Raw genomic sequence first — 24703 nt, 5'->3', positions numbered from 1 at the left:
CAGCAGTAGCCCTAAGCTAGTGGTTTTCCTACCGGAGCCAGTTGTTTGTGTTTTTAGCGGCTATTTTTCTTCGCCTTCATTAAATTAGTTTAAAATGTTTTGATGTTAAAAATATTGCTGAGCCGGAGGTTTGTGCATCCTTCGGTCCGTACTCATTTCAACTCATACGCGCACGTGCTCGCTCCACTGCACAGTGTTGATTCAGGAGCAGCGGCATTGTTGTTTTCCCTTCGCTCTAAATTGTGAGAGTGGCGTCATGAGACTGGTTCAACATGTGGTTTTGTACAAATAATTAAAATTTATTATGAATTGACATCCACAACTCGACAAAGAAAAAACATCTACTCATAGAAATTACCATTTGCAGCATAGAAATTCAATGTAATTCTTCTATTCGACTGTACATTCCAAATGCTGTTGACTGCCCTTTTCAGCATAGCTGTCACATTCGTTAAAACAGCAAGCTGAGAAAAATGTTGTTGAAGAATTTATTCTCTATGGGTTCTCATGGATGGGACAACGAAGCTTTGTTATTTTTCGCGACATTTTCTGAACAAAATAGGAAACTTTTCGTGTACATTGTAGAGCGGTGGTACTAAACAATCGTTTCCAATGTATAACTCATTTTCGCCAAAAATGCTAATGGGACTGTTATGCCAAAAACTGTTGAATTTTTAAGTACGCAACAATCCAGCCGCAGCTCACAGAAATTTTACAAACCAGTCTACAGCAAGAGAGCAACACCAAACCAACCGGTGTGGGAGAGAAAACTCCTTCGGAAAACCATATGGCACCGGGCCTCTCCGTTTGTTCGAGTAATAAAGTAGTTACTACCTCCCACTTGGGACTCGGTTCGTCGGTCGGTTGGGCCAGTCGTTTTCCTTCGTTCGAGTTAGATTGAACGTCCGCAGGTTTTCCCGCGCCGCTTTGAGTCATCGGCTAGAAGATAGTGCCGAAATTTGTCACGCGCGTGCTATTTCACCACCGTTACATACCGGAACACGTGTGTTTCCATTGCTGGATATCGTCTTACCTGTCTGTAGGTGTGTTCTTTGGACTTGATTGTAAGGGATAAGAAAAGTGCACCTGGTGGCGCTCGTCGAAGCGTGGAAAATTACATTGCTGTCGCCTCCTGGCCACTAGTACTGCGAGTGTAGGTGTGCGATTTCAGTGTATAAGAAGAATGCTACTTTTGTTGGTGCCTCTGGCGCTGTGGCCTGTGCTAGCAGATGAGATAAAAGTGTAAATAAACGATTTTGTGGCGATAAATTTTCGCGAAAAATTGGAATGACAGCGGCAAGTGTGCGATCGTTGCCGCTAGCGCTGGGTCTACTGTCGGGTGAATCGGAATGTGGATTTCTGCTGGTGATGCAACTAGTATTTTTGATGATTTTGGGATATTTGCACGAATCAAAAAACGGTTATACGTTGTATTTGCAGAAAATCGAAGCTTGACTAATTTAATTGGAATCTTTGGAATTGGAATGTTTCAATCATTAAGATTTTTCTTGTATTAATTCCCAAGCGCTTCATTCCATTAAAAAAAATGCTTACTTTCGCATATTTTTCAAGTTCCAGAAAATTTCTTAATGTTGGTTCAGAAATTTTCTTAGGTTTAATCTTTGTTTCTTTTTGTCGAAATCATATTCCATAATCTATTTCGTGTACGAAATAGTGGACATTCTTCCATGCAAGTTGGATGATTATACGTTCCCAGAAATGTTCCCGAAACATGTTTTGCTGCAATTTAGTTCATATTCGACTTCATGATTCATACAGCCTAGTCAGTTAAGACATGGTATAACATGGTATATGCTTCCTTAGCTCAGTCGGTAAATGTGCAGCTACAAAGCAAGACCATGCTGGAGGTAACTGGGTTCGATTGCCGGTACGGTCTAGGAATTTTTCGGGTTGGAACATTTCTCGACATCCCTGGGCATCGTACTTGTCACACAATCATGCTAATGCAAAAATGGTGCAGGCATCGAAAGCTCTCAATTGATAACTTTGGAAGTGCATCTAGATAACGGCGCCGGTGGTGTAGTGGTAAGCGTGATTACCTCTCACCCCAGCAGGCCTGGGTTCAATCCCAGTCGGCGCCGCCGGGATGTTCTGAGGCATAACATCTCTGATCACGCCTTCCTTCGGATGGGAAGTAAAGCCGTTGGTCCCCGGTTCATGAGTTGATGTGTCGATAGGTAGGGTCCAGGTGTGGGAGCTGCCTTCCTGGCACGTCGGTAGCATTAGTGCTCAGCACGGAAAACAAGATCGACGGAAAAAACAAACCAAAGGAAAAAAAAAAAAAAAAGTGCATCTAGAACACTAAGTTGAGATCACGCAATAAACTAATATGCGATAACCAATAAGCTTGAAATGCGAAGAAGCAGCAAGTTTGAATCTGGGCATATTTAACGCACAATGATACGTATACAATATACAAATTCATAAGTTGGTTGGCATAGAACTATCTCAATTAATAACTATGGAAGTGCTTCAAAAAACTCTAAGTTGAGAGCCAGCAATGAAAACAGGAAGAAGAATAAATTTTACTCATATGTAAAATTTTCCGGGATTACCCGAACTTCACCAATTAAATCATTTGAATAGAAAATTGAGAAGGGTTTTAATTTCGTTCAATTCCAATGTACAAATTCAATGCCATTTTAGTGTCTTACATTTAGCCATTTGGACATGATCCCTATTAAATGTGTGGGATTTCCTAGAGTAATATTTATCTATTGAAAAATATTATCACATTTTTGAAAAATTCACGTGATATACCTTTGGATCGCTCTTTGGAGCATGGTTCATTTTTTTAATGCAGATAGCTATTTTTAAAATAGATAGAATAATGCTATTATGCTCCCGATCAAACGTTACAATTGTTGCACCTTAGAGCCACAATCGTATGTTTTCACTGAAGGTGAACCCTAGTAAATCTTCAATGAAAACGTGGAGTGTACTTAAACGGTGACAAATTGTTGAAGTTTGATTGGGAAAATACTAGCATTAATTTATCTACTTTAAGATGGATTTACTGAGAGTTTAGCTAGGCTTAACCTTAGTTTTCTATTTTTTAAAGTAATTTAAGCTGCTCCGAACAGTGTCAAGGCACCTTATATTATTTAATTTAAATGAAGTATAATCATCTCTGACCCGCCGAGGCACGGTCGTTCATTGTAGCAGGCTAATGCCACGTGTATCGAGGTGTTTCCTGAAATACCATGTGGCATAGGGTGGAGTATTACTCCGGGATATGGAACATATTTCAGTCATACGCGTCAAAAGACAATGTAGACCAGCAACTACATCCAACATAATTGCATCAAATGCTTTACTCACGAGTTAAATTACGAATGCTGTTTAAAAATGTACGCCGCTGTTGGAAGACTGATTTGTTGATGTGAAGAAAAGTTATACCGTTGTTGGTAAAGTAATAAATACTTCCATTCAGATGATTTGTTGTAGCACAACTGACAACCGCAAGAGGACTAATGTAGTCAGACTATTCTGTTAAATTTAAAATGATATTTATCGAGATCATAATTATGCTACTTTTAATTTTTACAAAGCAATCTAAATTGAAACAAAATTTAATTATTTCATTTAAATTTCTTGGAAAAGTTGAAGTGTTTTCCAGAAGAAATTTATTTTGGTGTAACCAAAAAAGGAAGGTCTGAGACTTCACGAACAGGAGAAAGTCATTAGAGGCAAAAAAAGTAGAAGGGTCTGTGCCTAGGGGCACGAACGGAAGCTTAACGTAGGACCACTAGTGGACGGAACAAATGTGAACATTTAGTTCTTTTAATTGATCAATCATCAATTATCTTAACTCTTTCCGTTTTTTATTTTTTTTATTTGTAAGCGTATCAAATTTGTAGTATTTATTTCAAAGAGAAAGTTGATGAAGAGAACTCAAGGGACTCTCAACTTAAGTATTTTCGATTCATCTACCCGACTTTAAAAGGTGTATTTTGAATGTTTTGTTATTTATGAATTTTTAAGTTTTGTGCATTTTGGTATTAAAGTGTATTCAATTCAACCCTCACAGGATTTCCTTCCGAATTATATGAATGAGACGAGGCGGAAAGTATCATTTGTGCAGAATATCACCTCTATTCCCGTTTTCGTTCGAATCGTTCGTTTGTACGAACGAGTCGATTCGAACGAGTTCGAAAACGACATTCTGGTTTTCGTACGAACCCGTTCGAACCAGGGGTTTGACATATAGGTGAATACACGTACTCAACATCACAACAACAAAACATATCATGGTACCGCTGATAACGTTGCAGATGTTCGGTACGCAGCAAACTTAAGCGATATGACAGCCATATCCATCCCCTGGTTCGAACGCAAGCTTTTTCGAAAATAAACAGTGTTAGTGGTACCAGATGCACTTTGACATTTCTTAACAATTCGAAGCATAGACCGCGCACGAAATTGACATTATTCGGTCAAGTGGACTGTCAAACGATGTCAACAAAACAATAACATTGTTGAAATTTTTTGATTTAAAATTTGAAAATCTCACTGATTTGAAAAGATAACTTCCTGATGTCTTCTGAGAAGTTGTTAAGCCGAAAGTTGGCCATCTTTTGGGACGATTCAGTTTCCGGTAGGATACAAGTCTGATCATGTGGATGATCCGGAATATCCGTAAAAGTGGTCAATTCATGAAACTGATCCTAGAACTCCGCGTTTTTTAGAAACCACTCATAAACGTCTTATCAGAATGAATTCGGTGTTGTGACCGGAATATGGACACTGGGGACTACAGGATGGTCCACTAAAAGAACCGGAACATCCGTAAAAGTGGTCAATTCATGAAACTGATCCTAGAGCTCCGCGGTTTTTTCAAAACCACTCATAAACGTCTTATCAGAATGAATTCGGAGTTGTGACTGGAATATGGACCCTGCGGACCACGAGATGGTTCACCGGAAGATCCGGAACATCAGAAAAGTGGTCAATTCATGAAACTGATCCTAGAGCTCCGTGGATTTTTCAAACCACTTATAGACGTCTTATCAGAATGTATTCGGAGTTGTGACCTTAATTTGGACTCTGGGGACTACATGATGGTCCACCGGAAGATCCGGAACATCCGTAAAAGTGGTCAATTCATTAAACTGATCCTAGAGCTCTACGAATTTTTCGGAACCACTCATAAACGTCTTGTCGGAATGTATTCGGAGTTGTGTTCAGAAATAAGAATATGGAGACTACAGAATGGTCCACCGGAAGATCCGGAACATCCCTTAAAGTGCTCAATTCATGAAATTGATCCTTGAGCTCCACGATTTTTTAGAAAGCACTCTTAGACATCTTATCACAATAAAACCGGAGTTTTGACCAGACAGTTTATACTGGGGACCACGGGATGGTCCATTAAAAGATCCGGAAGATCATCAAAAATTCCGTTAAGAGTGTCTAGAAGTTATTAATTACTTAAATACCACCTAGAAATCATCCATGATAATAAATAAAAAAATGTGTCTATGAGCAGTTCTAAAAAACCATAGAGTGCTTAGATCAGTTTTCTTGACCTATCCACTTTAATGGATGTTCCGGATATTCCGAAGGACCATCCAATGGACCCTGGGGTCCATTTTCCAGTCACAACTCCGAGTTCATTCTGATGAGTTGTCTATTATTTTCCAGAGGAGCGTTCATGGTCTCCAGGGTCTGTTTTCCAATCATAACTCAGAATTCATAATTATAAGACGTCTATGAGAGTTTACGAAAAAACGGAGTTCTTGGATCAGTTCCATCGATTGAGCCTTTTTACGGATGTTTCGGATCTTTCGGAGGACCATCCACTGCACAATGGTCCCAAAGCCGTATTTAGGAAGACAAAAATGTTTGCGCCCAAACCGTCAGCTTTAGGTATATAGTGTCTTCGGGAAAGTTTCTTCATATTGTTTGGCCGATCTTTTTATGTTAGTGAAATTAGGGTGGTCCACAAAATTGGAGCTTTGAAAATATATACTTTTTTTTAATTATTTGAGATAGACCAATGCAATTTTCTAAAACTTGTAGAGCAATCAATTCGAAGCAATTTTGCTCAAGACAGCAAATTTTTATCTCTTAAGGTTCATGAGTTATGATTTTTTAAACAAGCAGGTTAGAATGGCCCATAAAAAACAGATTTCTTCGAATATTTTTTCATAAGTTCATTTCTCGTAAAAACCTTGTTTTGGTTACATTTAGAACTTATGATGACGCATATTTTTGCTGAAGCAACCAGGCTGCCATTTTTTTTATAAAATTAATGTAGATTTTCTTCGATAAAATGGTTCTATTAAAATGACAATGTCTCTAAATGGAGCAAACCGATTTTCAAACTTTCGATTTCATTTAAAAGAACGTGTTTTTTTCAGTATTTGTGGAAAAACTGTGAGAGCGTTTTTTGTTTAAAGTATTTAATTTAATTAAAAAAAATCTTTTTTTTTTATCAAAAACTAGCCATAACTTTTAAATAAAGGAGATGCAAATTAGTGACTTCTGCAAAAATATGCGCCGTAAAAAGTTCTAAAAGTATTTAGTATAATGTTTTTACGAGAGGTTAGGGTGGCCCCTAGAAAAACGAGTTTCTTTAAATATTGTTTATACGTTGATCACCAATAAAAATATTTAAAGAAAGATTTTCTAGAGGCCCCTTAACCTACTTGTTTAAAATAACCATAAGTCACCATGTAACAAAGGAGGGACTTCGAGAGATTGAACTCGTGAGAGCTAATTTTCTTTCAATAGTTTCTTGTTGAAAATCAACATTCGGAAGCATTGTTATCGATGCGTAGCCATATTTCTGATCGATTGGTGATAAAATTATTAAAATTGGACCAGGGGCAGCTGAGTTATTAACGTTCAAAATCTTTCTTAATTTGTTACATGTTCCATTTTCGGTTTTCACAAAGTGTACCCCCATATAGAAATCAAAGACGTAGTCGTACGTCAAAAAATCAATGTATTTTGGAATAAATTTTAACTAAAGATGTACTAGCTTTACACGCAGAAAACTCTATCATCAAAATAAAAATATTTGAGGTAAATTTAAACGTAAAATCAGTTTATTCTGACCACAAAAATAAACTAGGGTGTTTTCAAACGCAATGTTTAAAATAAAAATAAAGTACCGCTTGTTTTAAAAAATTTCACATTGAAAATAAATATGACTACTTTTGTTTGATTTGACAGCTTGTAAGCAAAAACCAATATGTTCATTTGAAAAATGCTTTTCAATTGAAATAAAATAAAAAGCATGTTTAAAATAAACTTATATGTTTTTCTTTTCAAGCTGTCAAATCAAACTAAAACATTCAAAGTTGGTTGGAAATGCTAACATGAAGCTTTAGTGTGATGATTTATTAGCTAGAGAATGATCTTTAGAAGAGGGTATGTGGATAGTTCCGTTAGAGTACGGCAGTATGAAAATTGAATAGAAGTTGAAAATGAGCGAAGGGCCATTAAAGCGACAGTTTTCAGGATAGACGCACATTTTTGCCTAGCCCGTACGATGTACGCGGGGACTTGAAGTATGTCTCCAAGTCCACAGGCAAAAATGTGCGTCCCTCTTGTTGCTCATAAACTGACTGCGGCTGTGGAATAGATCTAGCGACGTTTTCATCACTACCTAAAGCCCCACGTTGCGAGAGCATTTCCAGTCGATGGTGTATTATAATGCAGTTCTTCTTTACCCAACTATTGTGTTGCTCCTCTCGTCATGACCAACGTGATCATCTCATCGCTCATTTTCAACTTCTATTCAATTTTCATACTGCCGTACTCTAACGGAACTATCCACCTACCCTCTTCTAAAGATCATTCTCTAGCTAATAAATCATCACACTAAAGCTTCATGTTAGCATTTCCAACCAACTCTGAAAATCGTTAACTTCGCGTATGAAGTAACATAAAAAACACTTTGAATAAAACATTCAAGTTTATTTTGATTGCAACGTCATTGAGGTTATATTTACTATGTTTTTGCTTGCAGTCAGCGTTGCCGGAATCGATCTTATTTGACGGGTCCTCCGCTTGATAGTATCTATAGATGATTGGGATCTTCGGTCTATCGATTTACACCGTACAGCAAACTTGTTTGGAGCCACATTCCACCCACCTGGTCCTCTGGTGCTCGGAAACGTACTTCTGCACGAGAATTTTCCAATCACCTTCTTCTTGTCCAATGACCGTCTTCTGACCGTCGTAAAAGACACCCTCAATACCGTGAATTGAAAGGCTTGGTTGATGACAGGGTGCATCAATTTCATTAATTCATCCATCCCTTTCAAAACGAATTTCAAAATCACCGACAGAGGCTCTCCACTAGCCTGATACGCTTCGATAGTATGGAAGCACTCCTGAACTGAACCCTTTTCATCACTATTACCTCGAACGTAGAGCTTTCCATCCTTCTTGGTCAGAACGAACGGTTCCGTCTCCCAGCCTTTTTCGGGAATCGTTGGTGAATACCAACCGTTCTCAAAATCACATTCAGCAGGTTTGCTGTCCTCCGTTGACCAGCTTCATCATGGCTCCCAGGCCATGCTGAAGATTTTTTAATCGCGAATCCAGCCTAGTCAAAACCGCTTCGATTTCCACCGTTTCGGCCAGGGCACACAAATTTCCACTTAGTATCTTTTTCCTATCCTGCCAAATTCTCGGTGAAGCTGACGAGTGAAAGAGCGCTTGACTTTGATTGTTTCGTCTTTCATGAAACACACACGCCTCCCTTAGCTCTGTCGATAAAGACACAGCTACAAAGCAAAACCACGCTGGAGGTGGCTGGATTCGATTCCCGGTCCGGTCTAGGATTTTTTCCGGGTTGGAACATTTCTCGACTTCCCTGGGCATAGAGTATGATTATACTTGCCATTAAAATTATACTAATGTATGAATGGTACAAGAATCGAAAGTTCTCAATTAATAACTGTAGAAGTGCATCTAGAACACTAAGTTGAGAGCACCGGGTAAGCTAATATACGATAAGCAATAGGCTTGAAATGCGAAGAAGAAGAATAAACACATCAACCAAGGTTTCATGACTAGTAATGAAAATATATATTTTAAGCATTTCTCACGTGAAAAAACCCTGAAGATTACACGTTATATGTCTAGTTTATCTTCCATCCACATATTTATCAAAAAATGACGAAAACGGAGCATAAAACATACCAAATGTCGGTGAAAGGGATTGAAAGCCGTAATGGCCGAAATTCGACGTTAAACGCTGTCCAGACTGGAGAGTTATAACATGTTATAACGGTTGTCAAATAATTGCAACACAGAAACGACCATCAAGATAGTGCTATAACATGTTATAACTCTGTAGTCTGAACGTACTATTACTTTCACTGAAAGCAACGACGAGAAAATCCACATCACAGCTGATCTAGCTAGCTAGGCAGTCTAGAAATGATGCGTTTTAGAGATTCTAAAACGTAGAGCTCTGCTTCCTACAAGCGATGGAGCTTCAAAGGGACCAAAATGAAAGTACTTACTTTTGGGACATTAATGCAATCAGAAGCAGCCTCCTCCTTCAGGACTATTGGCACTAGGGTCAGATATGGAAATTCACCGACAAGAATGATTGCTCCGACTTGGTTCGGTTCAACCGATATCAATATTTCATCATGAATTTTTCAACATTCTAAAGAAATACTACCAAAGTGCCTCACTCGTTTGCGTCCCACTCGGGGCTCCTTCGTAGGAAATGTGTTCATTTTTATTATTTTATGGATTGAAATAACGATTTGTGATTCCGGGTGATTTTCCCGTTGCGCTGCTGGTGTGGATAAGGACGACGTCGTTAGACAGAAGAAGTAGGTAGTCGGAGACGCGAAACAGTCTCGGACTAGCAACAGGAAAGGAGCAACAAGTGTGTTTTCTTTTTTTGGTGTGTATGTTGGTGTGAGTGTGGAGGTTAGGGTGGGTCAACTTTGTATGGTGGATCACAACCCCATTGTTCCTCACTGCTCTTCCGATGTGTATTGGGGTTCCCAGCACCGGTGCTAAATTTGAACAAATTTGGTTATAATCTGGATTTGCGAGAGAATTTTTAATTTTGGTAAAATGTAGTGGAAGTGGAATGAAGCTATTCATTTGAAATTTTGATCATTAAAATCGGCTTAGCGGTTCAAAAGTCATAAGCTTTTGAAAAAAGTCATTTTTGAAAAAAAAAATTTCTTTTGTCCGTCCTAACACAGGAATGGTCACCTAATGGCAAAATGTAAAATACGGGTGAAATATTTTGCGATAATCTAATCTAACGCCAACACAGCCAGTTCTTGAAAGCATCCTGGGAAATGATGGATATACCTCCATAATATTTCTTGTCTAATTGATATATGTATGTTTCACATCGAAGATGCTTCACATATATCAAAACGGCCAAGCCTACTGTGCAGCATTTAAGGGGCAAGATGATTCAGAAAACATCGGACCTGTTTAAATCGAAGATTTAAACACGATCCTTCAATAAATAGATATGGTGAAACGTGGACATCTCGTACCGTACGTTCCGATTTTGGTAATTATATGATTTGTTGGTTGTTGGAAGCATCAAAGCTAGAAAGGTTAAGTGATGCTCCATTTTCTACTGACGGTTGGGACATGAGCACTAAGTCTTGTCCTAGCCTTTTATGGCTTATGGCTATAGCGCCATCACTCGCTTTCTGAAAAGAGAAGAGGGAAAGAAAAAGGAGAAGGACAAAGGGAAAAAGATTATGTAAACTATATGAACATAAACAATATTTTTGATTTGAAATATACAACATAGAAATGCAAAACGGTGGTCACTACCCGAGTCTTGTCACTATTATCAAGTCATAAAAAGTAACAAGCACTAAAATGTAATCCTTTGATTACTGGAAAATCCTGATTCCCTAGTTTGAAGTTGTCATGACTAGGGTTCGGTGGTAGATCTTATACCAGTAACGCACCACAAAAAGGTGATCTCCCAACGTTACTGGTTTGAAAAGGTAAACATTTACAAAATGGAACAAACTCACCAAGTTTAGCCAATTGAACCTGAAGGCTGCCTGACATGTGTTGATGTAGAAGTCCAAATTGTAGACGAAGCTTGACGAAGATCAACATGAACTAGTCCGGTTTATTGTAGTTGCGCGGAATGTCGTCCTTCGATTTGAGATAAATAAATGTTCGGATGTATGTAATCGATTTTTGATGTGCATTGGCAAGCCTTTTCGTGGCCAATAGTCAGGTTCAACGCTGCGACTCAACGAATGATGGAACTAATGATGGGACGCCTCGTGGAGGTTCTACTTGGCTTCGGAACAGCTTGTCAGCGGCAAATAATAGGGACTGAGGAACTAGAAATTGTCTCCTGGGCCTGGTTTTGGCCAGATCAGCAACCAATTATAGATAAAAAAAACTCCACGAAAAAAAAAAAGGTTCGTTTTGATCCGGGTCTAATATTTAGCGATAAGAAACAAAACTACTATTTTTTGCGAAAATCTGACAACCACTTTATCGTTTTGCTATAGAATGGCTGTATTATTACATTAATTAGACTTATTGCTCTGCGCATACCTACAGGCATGTACACTTGGTCTAAAGTGAAAGATTAGTAACTTTTTGTACAAAGATCAACTCGATTTGCAGTCTTGGCTAAAGTTTTTTTTTTGCTTAAAGCTTGAGTCGTTTAATATCTGGACGCAAAAAAACGAATGTATTTCGGAACCATCTAAATGAAATAAAATTTTTGAGTACTCAAAATGAAAGTCACTTATTGAACTTTAAAGGAAAAATAGCGAAAAATTTTATTCCGATTTGGTTTTGATGGAATCTCGAACTTGTCTTCGAATACCACTCATCATATTTTGGACACTCTGTTGGCTAACCTGATCGGACGTTTTGTTTCACCATCTCTTCATCTCTGTCGCATCCCAAGTCACATTTCCACTCTTCTTCAACTTCTGTTTGACAATTGCCCATTTTTTCTCCATTGGGTGGAATTGAGGGCAGTTGGGTGGATGGATACCACTGTAGAACTTCTCCGCTGCAGCTTGCCAAATCAGGCCAAAACTTTACAGGTTGATTGTGAGCCTTAATGTACGGAAGAATACGTTTTTTCAGGCACTTCTGCTCGCACATTTTGGAATCCATTGTCTTGTTTGTCACGAAAACCTGGATTTTTTGTCCGCAGCTGCAAATACCTTGCCAAATTATGAACTTTCTTGTGAATTTATCGTCAAAATCTACAATGGACACTTCTATGGGGTTGTACGCAATGGTGACGTAGGACTACGTGGTCTTATATAATAAATCTTATTTGTTAACTGCAGCAGGAGCTTGTGTTTTGTATAGGAATAGGAATTTGAGCGGGGCTCTATCTATTTATACTCCTTAGTATGACGTGCTTGATATAGATGGCCGACTCACGAAGGGCTACTGATTCCGATCAATAGCGGTTCGGATTCTTCGTCCTTCTATGGATGTTCATGTGGGCTGCAGCTCGCTGCTGGCGGGGAGCCTTTCGTTGTGTAATGTAAAACATCACTACTCACCACAGGCGGTGATTTAATAAACACCGTTTGGTGAGACCGGATGCAATTCAACTTTGAAATCTGTGTTAGGGAAATCGCTGTTCGCAAGCACTCGGTGATAATTTTAATTATCATAGCAATAGTTGCAAATTCGTGCAATTTTCAGTAGTGACATTTTGAAAAATGATAAAGTCTTTATTTTAACAGATTCGTAGAAAAAAAACCTATCGATTGGCGTATTCAGAATTAAAATCCATGGAACAAAATCAGACCACTTTCATGCCGCGACCGACTTTGGTTTTTGAAATTGCACCCAAATGTTGCATTAAAGTACATGGTATGTTAGATTTAAACATATCTGGATAGAGCTGGAATTAGGCGTAACAGTTTTTGTAAACAATGACTTCTATCGATGATTTTTATGAATTCATGGCCAGGCATGGAAAATCATTTGCATTCATTTCGTGCATTCATTTACATTCATTTGACCCTAACTTTTTTCATCAACAGAATTCCTCAAAATGATGTATCAAACTTTTGTAGGTTTTGCTATTACCTACAACTTTTGTTAACAACTCAAATCCGTATCTCTTATGCATGACGAACCAGTGCGAACAGAAGCCACTACTGTTTTTCAATGAATGTATTTTACATTCACTGAAAAACAGTAACGGGCAGAACCGCTCTAATTCGTGATGCATAAGAGATACAGATTTGAGTTACGGGCAAAACTTGTAGCTAATAACAAAACCTATTAAAGCTCTAAACAACATTTTGCGAAATGCTGTGGATGAAAAAAAGTTAGAGGCAAATGAATGTAAATGAATGCATGAAATGAATGTAATTGATTTTCCATGCCTGTTCAAGGCACGCTTACGCAAACTAACATTACCGTCTGGTAGGGGAAGTCTTACCCTACCTTATAGTGATGTTTTTTTTTGTATGAGCGAGCCTTGCCTTTTAAGGCATCGTCGAAAGAAGTCATTGTTTTAAAAAGCTGTTACGCCCTAATTTCAGCTCAATCTTGATATGGAAACTGACATCCGATTGATGACCTTGACAAATGTCCAAAAAATACTCTTTTACAAATATATGGTGGTCCTGGAAAGGACAGTTTTGTCGTAATGCTGAGCTATTACGGTGTTAAACACAGCTAAGGCTGGTGAGCTGTATGTTGTTTGGAATGAGGTTGACGCGCTTGGCATAGATGGCCCACAGCGACTCACGAAGAGTTACTGATTCCGATCAATAGCGGTGTGGCTTCTTCCTTCTTCTATGGATGCTCAAGTGGGCTGCAGCTCGCTGCTTGCAGGCAGCCATTCGTTGTGTACTGCAGAACCATGTTCAACGCCACGTGCCGAAAGCACTGCTGCTGCTGCTGCTGATGCCGACGACCGGACACCACCACACACGGTGATTGGAACTGAATCCGAGCCTGAGGGAGCCTTTCGTATTATACTGGAGAACTCCACCACTCACCACGTGGTGATTGAATAGACGCCGTTTGGTGAGACCGGATGGAATTCAACTTTGAAATCTGTGTTAGGGAAATCGCTTATCGCAGGCAATCTGTGATAATTTTAACTATCATAATAATAGTTGCAAATTCGTGCAATTTTCAATAGTGAAATTTTGAATCTAGTACTAAATTTAACAGGTGCCTAGAAATATTTCTTATCGATTGGTGATAAAATTATTGAAATTGGTCCAGGGGCAGCTTAGTTATTAACGTTCAAAATCTTTCATAATTTTGTTACATGTTCCATTTTAGGTTTTCACAAAGTGTTCCCCCATATAGAAATCACAGACGTAGTCCTACGTCAAAAAAAACTAATTTGAACTTGCTAGGGACATCACCTCGACCAGTGACTTTATAGAACTTTTGTCCGGGAAGCTGCCCATAATCTTCACGTAAGTTTCACTGTCCATGAGGATGCATCCTTTGTACTTTGTAAGAACCACGTTGTACAACTTCCGGGCACGTCTTCTGGCCACTAGATTATGCTTCAGTGTCCCGTTTGGTTGCTTACTGGCCCGAAAAGATCGAATTCCTTCTCGTTGACGAATCCTTTTGACGGTGCTTTGGCTGGCATTGAATTTATTGGCGATATCATAACCGTTCTCAACACCTTCAAATGCAGCTTCCGAACCTTAGTTCCACTACGACGCTTGCTATGATCCTGACGATCGATATTATGCCGCTCACGGAAACGTTTGAGAACACTGCACTCGGTCGATTTTGCCAATTTCAACGACAACGACTGAAGAACTTTTCAGCACTGAAAGAGGAAACATTTCAAAACAAACTGCTGTCAAAACCATTCCAGATCCGACCGCTAGGAGCACTGCAGTAAAATAAACAGTGCGTCCAGCTTTTGTACTGTCAATCTGAGTCCGAGATTTAGTGAAATGACTGATGAAAAACTTTAAATATTCGCTCCACGCTGCTCAAAAACTTCCATGTTGGGTCTTGATTAGCCTCCCAAAAATTTAACTAATTTATTAAGAAACTGGCACAGACGTTATGAAGTTTACATGGAAATTACTATGGAAAAACTATTTTTTTGTTAATATCGATCTCAAAATTCATCATTTTACTTTTGTTTTGAAAATGATAACTGAGCTTTTAGGAAATTTTCTCAGCTAAAAATTTGTTGAAGACAACCATTTTTCGATTAGATGTAAGAAACAAAAGTTATTTATGATTCAAACCACTAATGTCTTATGATTTTGTTCAATCAACTGTTCAGGAGCAGAGTTGCGACCTATCACAATCACGATCGCCAAACAGCTGATGGTATTAACGCTTTGTACATTCCTATCAATGTGCTCGTCGAAGCTCTCTCCATGACCATCCATCAAGTTGACGAAAGAAGTAAAAAGCAACTGGTGAATGTCGTCTTTTGTTGTGATCAGTCATCGATCTGGTCATTCCCGACAATCACGATACTCATCTGTGCTCGTTATGAAGCAGTTGCTGCTTTACTTGCTTATTTGAGTGTGTTGGTGAGTGAGCCCAACAGCTTCCGTTTCATGTTGCCTGCTTTGTTTGTATCTTACACAGTCGCGCCTGTCGAGACGAACTTGGAATGCGTAGGCATTGTTTTCATTTTCTCCTGTCGTTTCGCTTTTTCTCATGATCGTACTGCAGAAGTCTTCACTGTTTTCGTTGTCCTTTTCATCATCAGTAGCGAGTGTAGCGTTTTGCTTGTGAGCAGTGACCATTACTGGTGATTGTTGTTTGCCATGGCTCTAAATCTCACAGTGTGATAAAACGATCTGTCAGCGATAGTCGGTTGGTGCGAAGACGAGTGTCACGTGAGTGTCATCATATTTTGCATCACTGTTCAGCAGGCAACATTGGTGTTTCTGGTGCGTAGAATAGAGCACAAATCCATGGCTACTATAGAGTTCTCTACCACAGTTTCACTAATACATGCATTTTACTGGTTGAAAATAAAAAAAAACAAACCGCTGTCAAGTCGAACACTTTGACAGCTGATTTCGTGGTTGAAAATAATAAACAAATCGATTTTACACGGCTACACTAGCTAGGTTGCATTAGTGAGATTTTGCGTCGAGAAGTCAATGTCACACTGCAGAATACAGTGTTGCTCACAAAACAGGTTGTTGATCATGTCAAAAGATTGTCAATCTCTTAAACAATTAATAACTATTTAATTTAAAGTCTGGCTGAAAAACGATTTTCTGCAAAGTTGTAGCTGAGAATTTTTCATAAGAATAGTAATAGAACTTTTAAACAGTACAATATGGAAAAAGGTAAGAAGACTATGAACACAAAGTTTGACTTTCCCATATAAACATCAAATGCTTTTTGCCAAGTCAGTTTCTTTCCAATTGCGTTTAAATTTTGGGAGGTCAATTGGGACCCGATTTGGAACCGATTGAGCACTGTGGGGCGAAAATTTCAAACTTTGCATCAGTCTATTGACCCACCCTAGTGTGGATGTACACATGCGAGAATGAGCGCTCCACGAGATGCTGTTAATAGTCATTTGATGGAGCAATCATCACGTCATTCTCGACGTACGAATTTGCAAAGCTGGTTGGCGAATTCCTCCGAAATTACGCTTGCTCGGATAAAAAGGCAAGTGAAAGTAGCTCCAAGAAAATGTAATCGTAGAACCGATGTCGGGAAGAAAATACTTTATTGAATGATTTTGATTTGTAACAAGATTTTTTTTTATAATTACTTTATTTGTACAGGCTCAATTGAATAAACTTCACAGAGCCGAGTTATCATTTTCGTCATACATTATTACTGTATTATATTTAAAGTTAAAGGAACTGGACCGATGGATCCGATGTATGATGGGCTGCCATCATAAATATATCTCCCGGGTGTAAGCGTTTCTTTAACAACCTCTGGCACTGGACGCCAGTCAGGCGCTGTTTGCGCTCCACGGTAAATAGGTGCTTGGTGAGATAGGATTAGGTATTTATAGCGCTATCCATTCGCTCGATGGAGACTGTTTTTGGGTATTATGTTATTTCGATTAAACTTCACAGAGCCCACTGTTATGTCCCACCACATCCGTAGACTACTTGTCCGGCAATTCTTATAACAAATTCTCAACTAACCATTACATATACCGAATGGCCATCGTATATCCACAACCTACAACTCGGTAGCTAGCAGCTAAGCTTACTCAAGTAATACTAAATCATCTAAAAATTATAACCGATGGAAGGTAAAATTGGGGACCTCCCTTAGCTCAGTCGGTAAGGGCGCAGCTATACAGCAAGACCATGCTGGTATAGAGTATGGTTGTACTTGCCACACAATTATACTAATGCAAAAATAGTACAGGCATCGAAAGCTCTCAATTAATAACTGTGGAAATGCATCTAGAACACTAAGTTGAGAGCACGCAATAAGCTAATATGCGATATATAATAAGCTTGAAATGCGAGGAAGAAGAAGGAAGGTCAAATCGGTGATCAAATGGCTCGTACTATTTAGTCAACAGGAATTTCAATGTTTAACCTCTAGATCAAACAACTTTTCACTTGATTATCCCTTTCGCATTAACATTTCTCCCGCAAATCCCAACCACGATCCAACGAGGAAAATTCACCTCGCGAGAAAAAATAATTCCCAACTTCTTGTGAATGCAATTTTGCCCGGCCTGCAGCTGCGGTGCAACACACACGTTGTCGATTTTGTTGAGCTCATGGGCATCATCTGTCTGATCGTGTCCAAAGTACATGTGCATACGAAACCGCGTGGATGCAAAATTTTGATGTCTAAATACAAGAGATGATGAGCGCGCTGAGGTTGTTAAAAATAAAAGTTTCGATTCTTCCCGACGGCGGCGGCGGCAGCGGCGGCGACACTGAATATGCACACCCAAATAAAAAAAAAGTCGGGTGGAAAACAGCAGTGTCTGTTGAGTGTGTGTGTGTGTGTGTGTGTGGGTCAAAATTTTTCACGCAACCGAGTGGGTACGATCGCAGTTCCTACGAAAAGATGGTGATGATGCCATATCCTATCGGATCAGAAGCATTCCTTGCGTGAATCAACGAAGAGTGGTGTTCTAATATATTATTTTTTTAATGTCCCTTTATGAAAAATCGAAGCAACGTAAATCAGTGATGATAGATGGCTTGTAGGGAATGTGATCGATCAAAGAGCTAGCGATGAGGAAAACTGTGATAATTGGAAAAGCGTGAAAAGCGGCATACCTCGTTCGCGTGGTGGTGTTATGGTTTTATGGTGGCCGTAAACAGATCAATTAGTGCGTTGATGGCATTGTGCTGATGAGCGGAGAAGATCATCACCAAGCTTTCAGTGGAGGTGTGCTGCATTGAGTGAGAAAACTTCAATAACAAAACGAGAAATTTTCACTGCAGTTTACTGTGATTTTAAACCGAAGTGACAACGAACAGTTAAAGGCACAAGTGAGTTACGGTTAGCAGCAATGGTTCCCCAGCAGAAAAGCAGAGGGAGCAGCGGCCGTTTGATGTACAAAATTGGATTATTCTTGCTGCTGGTTGAAGGTAATTATCACCGCTGTTCGACATCCCACTCCCAGGTGCATTTTTCGGTGTCTTGGGTCGGTGCTGAAAAGGGTCGTAAAAAGGATTACATCTCAGTCCGGGAATTGTTGGATGTACCCGTCCGTCGTGGGGGGAGAGGCTTTGTTTTCGTTTGTTCAAACAGGAAGGTTAGGTATGTGCCGGTGGGCGATCTAAAATAGAAACATGAAATTGAAAGTTTTCGGCAGGATGGGTTTTCCTCGAAGGTGAACGCGGAATTTTTACTTTTGCACAGCGACCAGTTTGTTGGCTTGGCAAATTGCCATTGGGAATGTTCGCGAGACGAGGTTGCGACCGCTATGAAAGTGGCATTATTGAATTATCTAGAATGGTTTGCTTCTAGGTTACACAAGATAACATTCGCATAGGGAGGGGGCTAGAATATTCCTGGTTGTTTCCTTGGTCTTGAAGTTACTTGAATCCCGTTTTTCTACGTTTATCCGTAGGACAAAGAATATCTAATGGCGTTTCAATGCGTTAGGACGGAAATGAAACTCGTAGGACGAATTTAGAATCAAGAAGGATTTTAAACAATATCTTAACAATTTGTGACTCTTTATCAAATCCAACGGTACTTATGGAGAGGTGAATCAATTTAGAAGTCATCTTTGACAGAAATATTCCATTTTTTGTTCAAACCCGTTAAAAAAGGAGGTAAAGCGCGGTTTCTGCTTAGTAGGACGGAAATTAGAGCAAAACCCCTATGTGTAACACTCGGGTTATCAACCAGCGTTGCCAGATAAACCGATTTCTGAACTAGATACCTATATACAGATAAGGTTCCGCAGAATACCGATTTTCGAGATTGTATACCGATTTTTACCGATTTTTTTTTAATAATCAAAATTATCATTGCCTGCCCACGCTCGAATTTCGGAGAAAATTTTTGTGAGAGACTTGTATCTTTATGAATATCTCATATTTTTTTAGCCTTCAAAATTCTAAACAATCATCTCTAGAGATGCCTTATCCATGATACTCTTTCGAATAATGTTTGCATTTCCTCACCGTTTTTGACTACAAATCAATCGAGAAATAGTCGATGGCTCTTTCCATCTTTCTTTCAGAATTACACGAGGGAATCGAGAAATATTTTTTAAACATTATTCAGCGTCCGGAAGTTTTTATTCATTTTTTAACTTCCTGAAGTTTCAACCAACTTTCCCTGGAATTTTCTTCCACCTTACCTTGGAAGCTTCTTCAGCCTTCGCTCGAATGATTCTTTCATCTTCTCCCGCCAGTTTTTGCAACTTTCCCGGAACTTCAAGGATGCTATCAGATTTTTATTGATGATCTACACTAGCTACAAGAACATTTAAAAAGTTCTGAAACTTCAGAAAAGTCCAGACTTTTGTGAAAGTTTCGATAAATTAAAGTCAGTTTCATTAACTTATGTTAAAATTCGAAAATTTCAGAAAAGTCCAGCGAACTCCAGTGAAGTTAAGGAAACATAATAAATATTCTGGAAACTTCACAAGTCCAAAGAACTTCAGGGAAATTTAATGGTTTTCAGGAACTTTAGTGAAGCTCAGAGAACATCAGGACAGATCAATTAATTTCAAAATTTCTGAAATTGCTGAAATTATAAAGGAGTTTCGAGAAACTCAGGCTATTCCCGAAAACTTCAGCAATGTCCTGAGGGGCTCATGCAAATTTAGGAAACGTAAGAGAAGTTACATGAATATTAGAACATTGTGAGAACATTTTATGGGAAGTTCTATGCTTTTTAATGGCAGTGTTGATAACTTTTAAAAATAAAAAAAAAATCGGGTAGCTCAGAGAACTTCAATGTTACACTTAATTCAAGAAAATTGTGAGAGCACTTAAGAGATTTCGTAATCTTCAAAAAAGTCCAGCGCCCTTCAAAGATGATTAGAGATATTCTGGTAGTCTTATTATAATCAGGAAAGTTCCAAGCGCTTCGAGGATGACCACAGAACTCCAAAACAGCCCCTTATTTCAGAAAAAATTTCCAGAACTTTTAAGGAATTTCGAGGAATTATGGAATATTCCTAAGTGCATTTCAGGAATGTTCCGATGCGGAGTCTCCAGGGATGTTTTATGAATATCAGGAAAATTTTCTGGATCATTAGAACATTCTCCAGGAATCTCTTTCTTCTGGAATTATGTACTTGTTTCTTTCGACTGTTCCGTAAGCGCTCTGGCTTCCGACTTTCTTCAGATGTTTCTTCCAATCTACCTTAATAAGTTTCTGCCAACGTCTCCAGGAAGTTTATTTCGTCTTCTCCAGGAAGTTCAATTAATTCTCCCAGAAATTTCTTTCGTCTTCTGGAAGTTTGATCATAAGCCAATGGTTTTTTTGTTTGACATCTATTGGATGGTTTTCCGAGCTTCTTCTGGCTTTTCCTGGAAATGGCTTCTTCTTGAAATTTACTTTCGATTTCCGAAACTTTTCTGGCTTCCTTTGGATGTGACATCCGATTTTTTTCCGAAAGTTTATTTAAATTTTCGCCTCTCAAACTCTCAAAAACTCTCAACTTGTATCTTGGAAATTTCCCGGATGTATCTCCAACTTTTCTTAGAACTTTCCTCGAACTTCATCCAGGAGAGCTTCTTTTGTCTTTCTCTGGATGTTTTTTCAGCTTCGTTCAGAAGCTCATTCAAACATTCCCCGGAGTTTTCTTCCGGAATTTTCAGATCATAGTTCAAAATCTGAAATTTTGCTTTGATTAACGGCTTTCTCCGTCTTAAAACACTGCAACGACTACGATGTAATCTGCTCAACATTTCGGCCATGGGTTGTGGCCTTTTTCAAGGGAAAATATTTTTTGTCGTTTTTATCAATAGTTTAGTCGTTGTTGTGGCTGATTTTCCATATGTTGGTTTCATTTAATGATATTTAATTGGAAAAAAACTACTTAGTCATAATTTCGAACACCAACGATAATTTTAAAAATTAAATTAAAATATTAAAGAGTGTTTTAAGACCGAGAAAGCCGTTAAACAAAGCAATTCCCCTCAAGTATCAGTCGTCACCATTGTTAAAAAATTTGAATTCAGAAACGTCTAAAATATAGAATTAATTAAATAGTAAATACCGATAAATACCGATATTTTAATACCTTCGATACCGATAAACTTTAAAACAATCTGGCAACGCTGTTATCAAGAAGACATTTCACGCACAAGTTGTTGTATCCTTTCAAGGAAGAACATTGGTAATAATGTAGATGAATAGGATCAAAGCAACTGATTTTTGGGTTTTGATAAATTCCAGAAAAACCATCAAGAACTAGAAAGGGGTCTAGGGAAGCGAAATCTACGTTAAAAGTTAGGTAAATCACTTCAGGAAAGCTCAGACTAACATTAAATATAATTCAATCACTCAAAAGTTTGGACTCCCTAAGGAAGGCATTTTTTTTGTTGGGGGGAGTTGAACCACTGCGTCCATTATTTGAACTTTTGTGGTACCCCTGTTTACTGTTTGTATCATGCAAGCTGACCACCATTTAATGAGTGGACAGCTAATTGCATGGACACGTCCTTTCCCAGTCAGGTATGATATGGTTTATGAAATCAACTACCTTTCCAGGATTAGCAGGCCAAAGGCAGACCACTAGGTTGTAAGATAACACTACGAAAGAAGGCATTGAACCACTTCAGAAAAGATTTGACTCCATTTGGAAAATTTAAACTAAAAAAGTGTCGGTTCACTTCGGAGAGCTTTCTACACTTTAAGGAAAACTAGATGACCTAAACAAGATTGTGTCCTTGCCAAAGCAGTTAACAAAAATCTGGAACTCCCTTGAGAAAATTTCAAACCCGTTCTGACTAGTTTGGATTCAGTTCGGAAAAAAAAGTTGAATCAATGCAGGAAACATAAGATTCATTTACGAAAGGGATTGAATCAGCTAGCGTTGCCCCATTTCAGAAAATGCAAAACCAATTTTTTAAAACTTGGTTTCGAGATATGTTGGATCACTTCAGGAAAGCTTTGACAACTTTAAAAAGGATTGAATAACATAACAGAAAAGTTTAGACTCTGTTAGAAAAATGTTGATGACTTATTCGAAAGTTTGAACTCACTTCAAAAAAGTTCAGACTCAACTTTGAATCTGTTTCGAAAAGTGTTGCTTCAATTAGGAATTTCCTGAATCGTTTCTGATTTGGTCGGAGTTCTAAAAAATTCAAACCAATTTTGAAAAGATTGGATTTAGCTCGGGAATTGTTGAATCACTGTAGAAAAGAATTGAATCATTAAGTAGCATTGCAGCAGGTTTGTACGTTAAGAAATTTATATCAAATGCGAAAATCGGGCGACTACGGTGGGTTGGGCATATCGTAATAATGTCGGATAGCGACCCAATGAAAATGGTTCTTGGTAGCGACCCGACTAGAACAAGACGAAGATGTGAGCTGCGCACAAGGGGGATCGATCAGATTGAAGGCGGCTTACCTAGTGAGTTGCCAAACAAGATTTGGAATGATGTTCGATGAAATCCTTCTGATCCGATTTCAAGGACCTGGCATGCCGTACCGATCTAGTTCAAATTTATGTAAAAATTCTATAAAAGAATAAGGTGACAACATAATAAAATCTAACAAAGCGAGTATCCATACCCAAATGAATAAGCGATACTCGAGAACAAAGGAACGATCCTGTTCTGTTTATGGTCTGATCCGTATCATAGAAGAGTGTATCGATGGGAAGCCAAATCGGAGCAGCTCCAGGAGTCCGTGATATCCGTGATTGTTATACGACGCTTTCCGAACGCGAATATTATTCTACCCAATTTCGTTACAAATAATAGTTTGTAAACAACAACGTAACAATAATTAATCACTATTGAATCTACACTTCGACTCGAGATGCAAAAGTTAAGGAACGAGATCACACCGCCATGAAATATGTTGTCACTTTGTATAGTTGAATGACTGTTCTGTACGAGATACGTTGAGCGAAGCGTTGCAGGAAAACGCGCAAAAACGAATGACAGATGCATGAAAAATTAATATACACTAACAGAGTTGGTTGGAAATGCTAACATGAAGCTTTAGTGTGATAATTTATTAGCTAGAGAATGATCTTAAGAAGAGAGTAGGTGGATAGTTCCGTTAGCGTACGGCAGTATGAAAATTGAATAGAAGTTGAAAATGAGTGAAGGGCTATTAATGCGACAGTTTTTAAAGTTAGATGCACATCTTTTGCCTAACCCGTACGATGTACGCGGAGACTTGAAGTATGTCTCCAAGTCTACAGGCAAAAAATGTGCGTCCTTCTTTTGCTCATAAACTGACTGTGGAATAATTTTTTGTCGTTTTTTATGGCGAAAATTCAAACTTTTGGACTACTAATAGAAAATTTATTTTCCAGGAGAAGTCACAAGACATTTCCGGGGAATGCTTGAATTAACTTCTGATGGAAGCTTAAAAACTTCCAGAGATATAATTAATAAGCTCTTTTGGAGGAAGATTGAAGAAAGTTTTAAGAAAAGCCGGAAAAACATCCGGGGAACTTCCATGAAAAATATTGAGATACTTCTATCGAAATTTTAAAAAAACTTTCGAGAAAAAATCAGGCGAGTAAAATTTTCGGAAATCGGAAGCAGGAGTATCCAGCCAGAAGAAGCTCTAAAAAACCTTCCAATAGAAGCTGGGAATAAAACTACGTTGAATGGTGGTTCTATAACATTCCCCAGAAAACCATTCACCAGAAAAGATGATGAAATTAGAAATTTATCCTCTTTTTTGTCATTTGATATTATATTATATTATATTATATTATATTATATTATATTATATTCCACACGTTATTATCCCTTGCGAAAAGCTATTTTATTTATATTTTCCTTGTATATTTTCCTTATATATTTTCCTTACATATTAAAATAAGGGAATATTCCCTTCTTTATCATACATCCAAAGAATTAATGATTTTCTCTTTTATATATTCAAAGAAAGGAATATTCCATTCTTTATCACATTTGATTTAATACATTTTTCATGACAAAACTCTCTGATTAGTTTCACTTTATTATTGATGATACACTACGGTAACTTTTATGAAACTATGTATTTATCAATTCCAAACCATTTTATAGCTCTTTAGAAAATGACAACCTTCAAGTTTTCGAGCACTTCGTTCATCATTTAAAAAGTCAAAGGGTCTA

General features: G+C 38.3%; 1 protein-coding gene across 4 annotated transcripts in view; it reads left to right on the top strand.

The window, feature by feature from the left end:
* Nucleotides 1–867: 867 nt before the first annotated feature.
* Nucleotides 868–24703, top strand: part of LOC135704036 (uncharacterized) — a 67235-nt gene continuing 43399 nt past the window's right edge. Inside the window, exons 1-2 of one of the 4 annotated variants that reach the window (XM_065225461.1) lie at nucleotides 868–1035; nucleotides 18114–18533. In XM_065225461.1, the coding sequence (XP_065081533.1) occupies nucleotides 18455–18533 (79 nt within the window). In that variant the 5' untranslated portion in view covers nucleotides 868–1035; nucleotides 18114–18454. Of the gene's footprint in view, nucleotides 1065–18113; nucleotides 18534–24703 lie in introns of all 4 variants that reach the window. The other 3 variants (XM_065225432.1, XM_065225443.1, XM_065225453.1) reach the window with 3 other exon arrangements.

The sequence above is a fragment of the Ochlerotatus camptorhynchus genome, unplaced genomic scaffold, assembly GCF_037179485.1.
Source record: "Ochlerotatus camptorhynchus isolate MF236.1 unplaced genomic scaffold, CSIRO-AGI_Acam_v1.1 ptg000021l, whole genome shotgun sequence".
Lineage (NCBI taxonomy): Eukaryota > Metazoa > Arthropoda > Insecta > Diptera > Culicidae > Ochlerotatus > Ochlerotatus camptorhynchus.
This window is presented reverse-complemented; position numbering and strand designations above follow the sequence as displayed.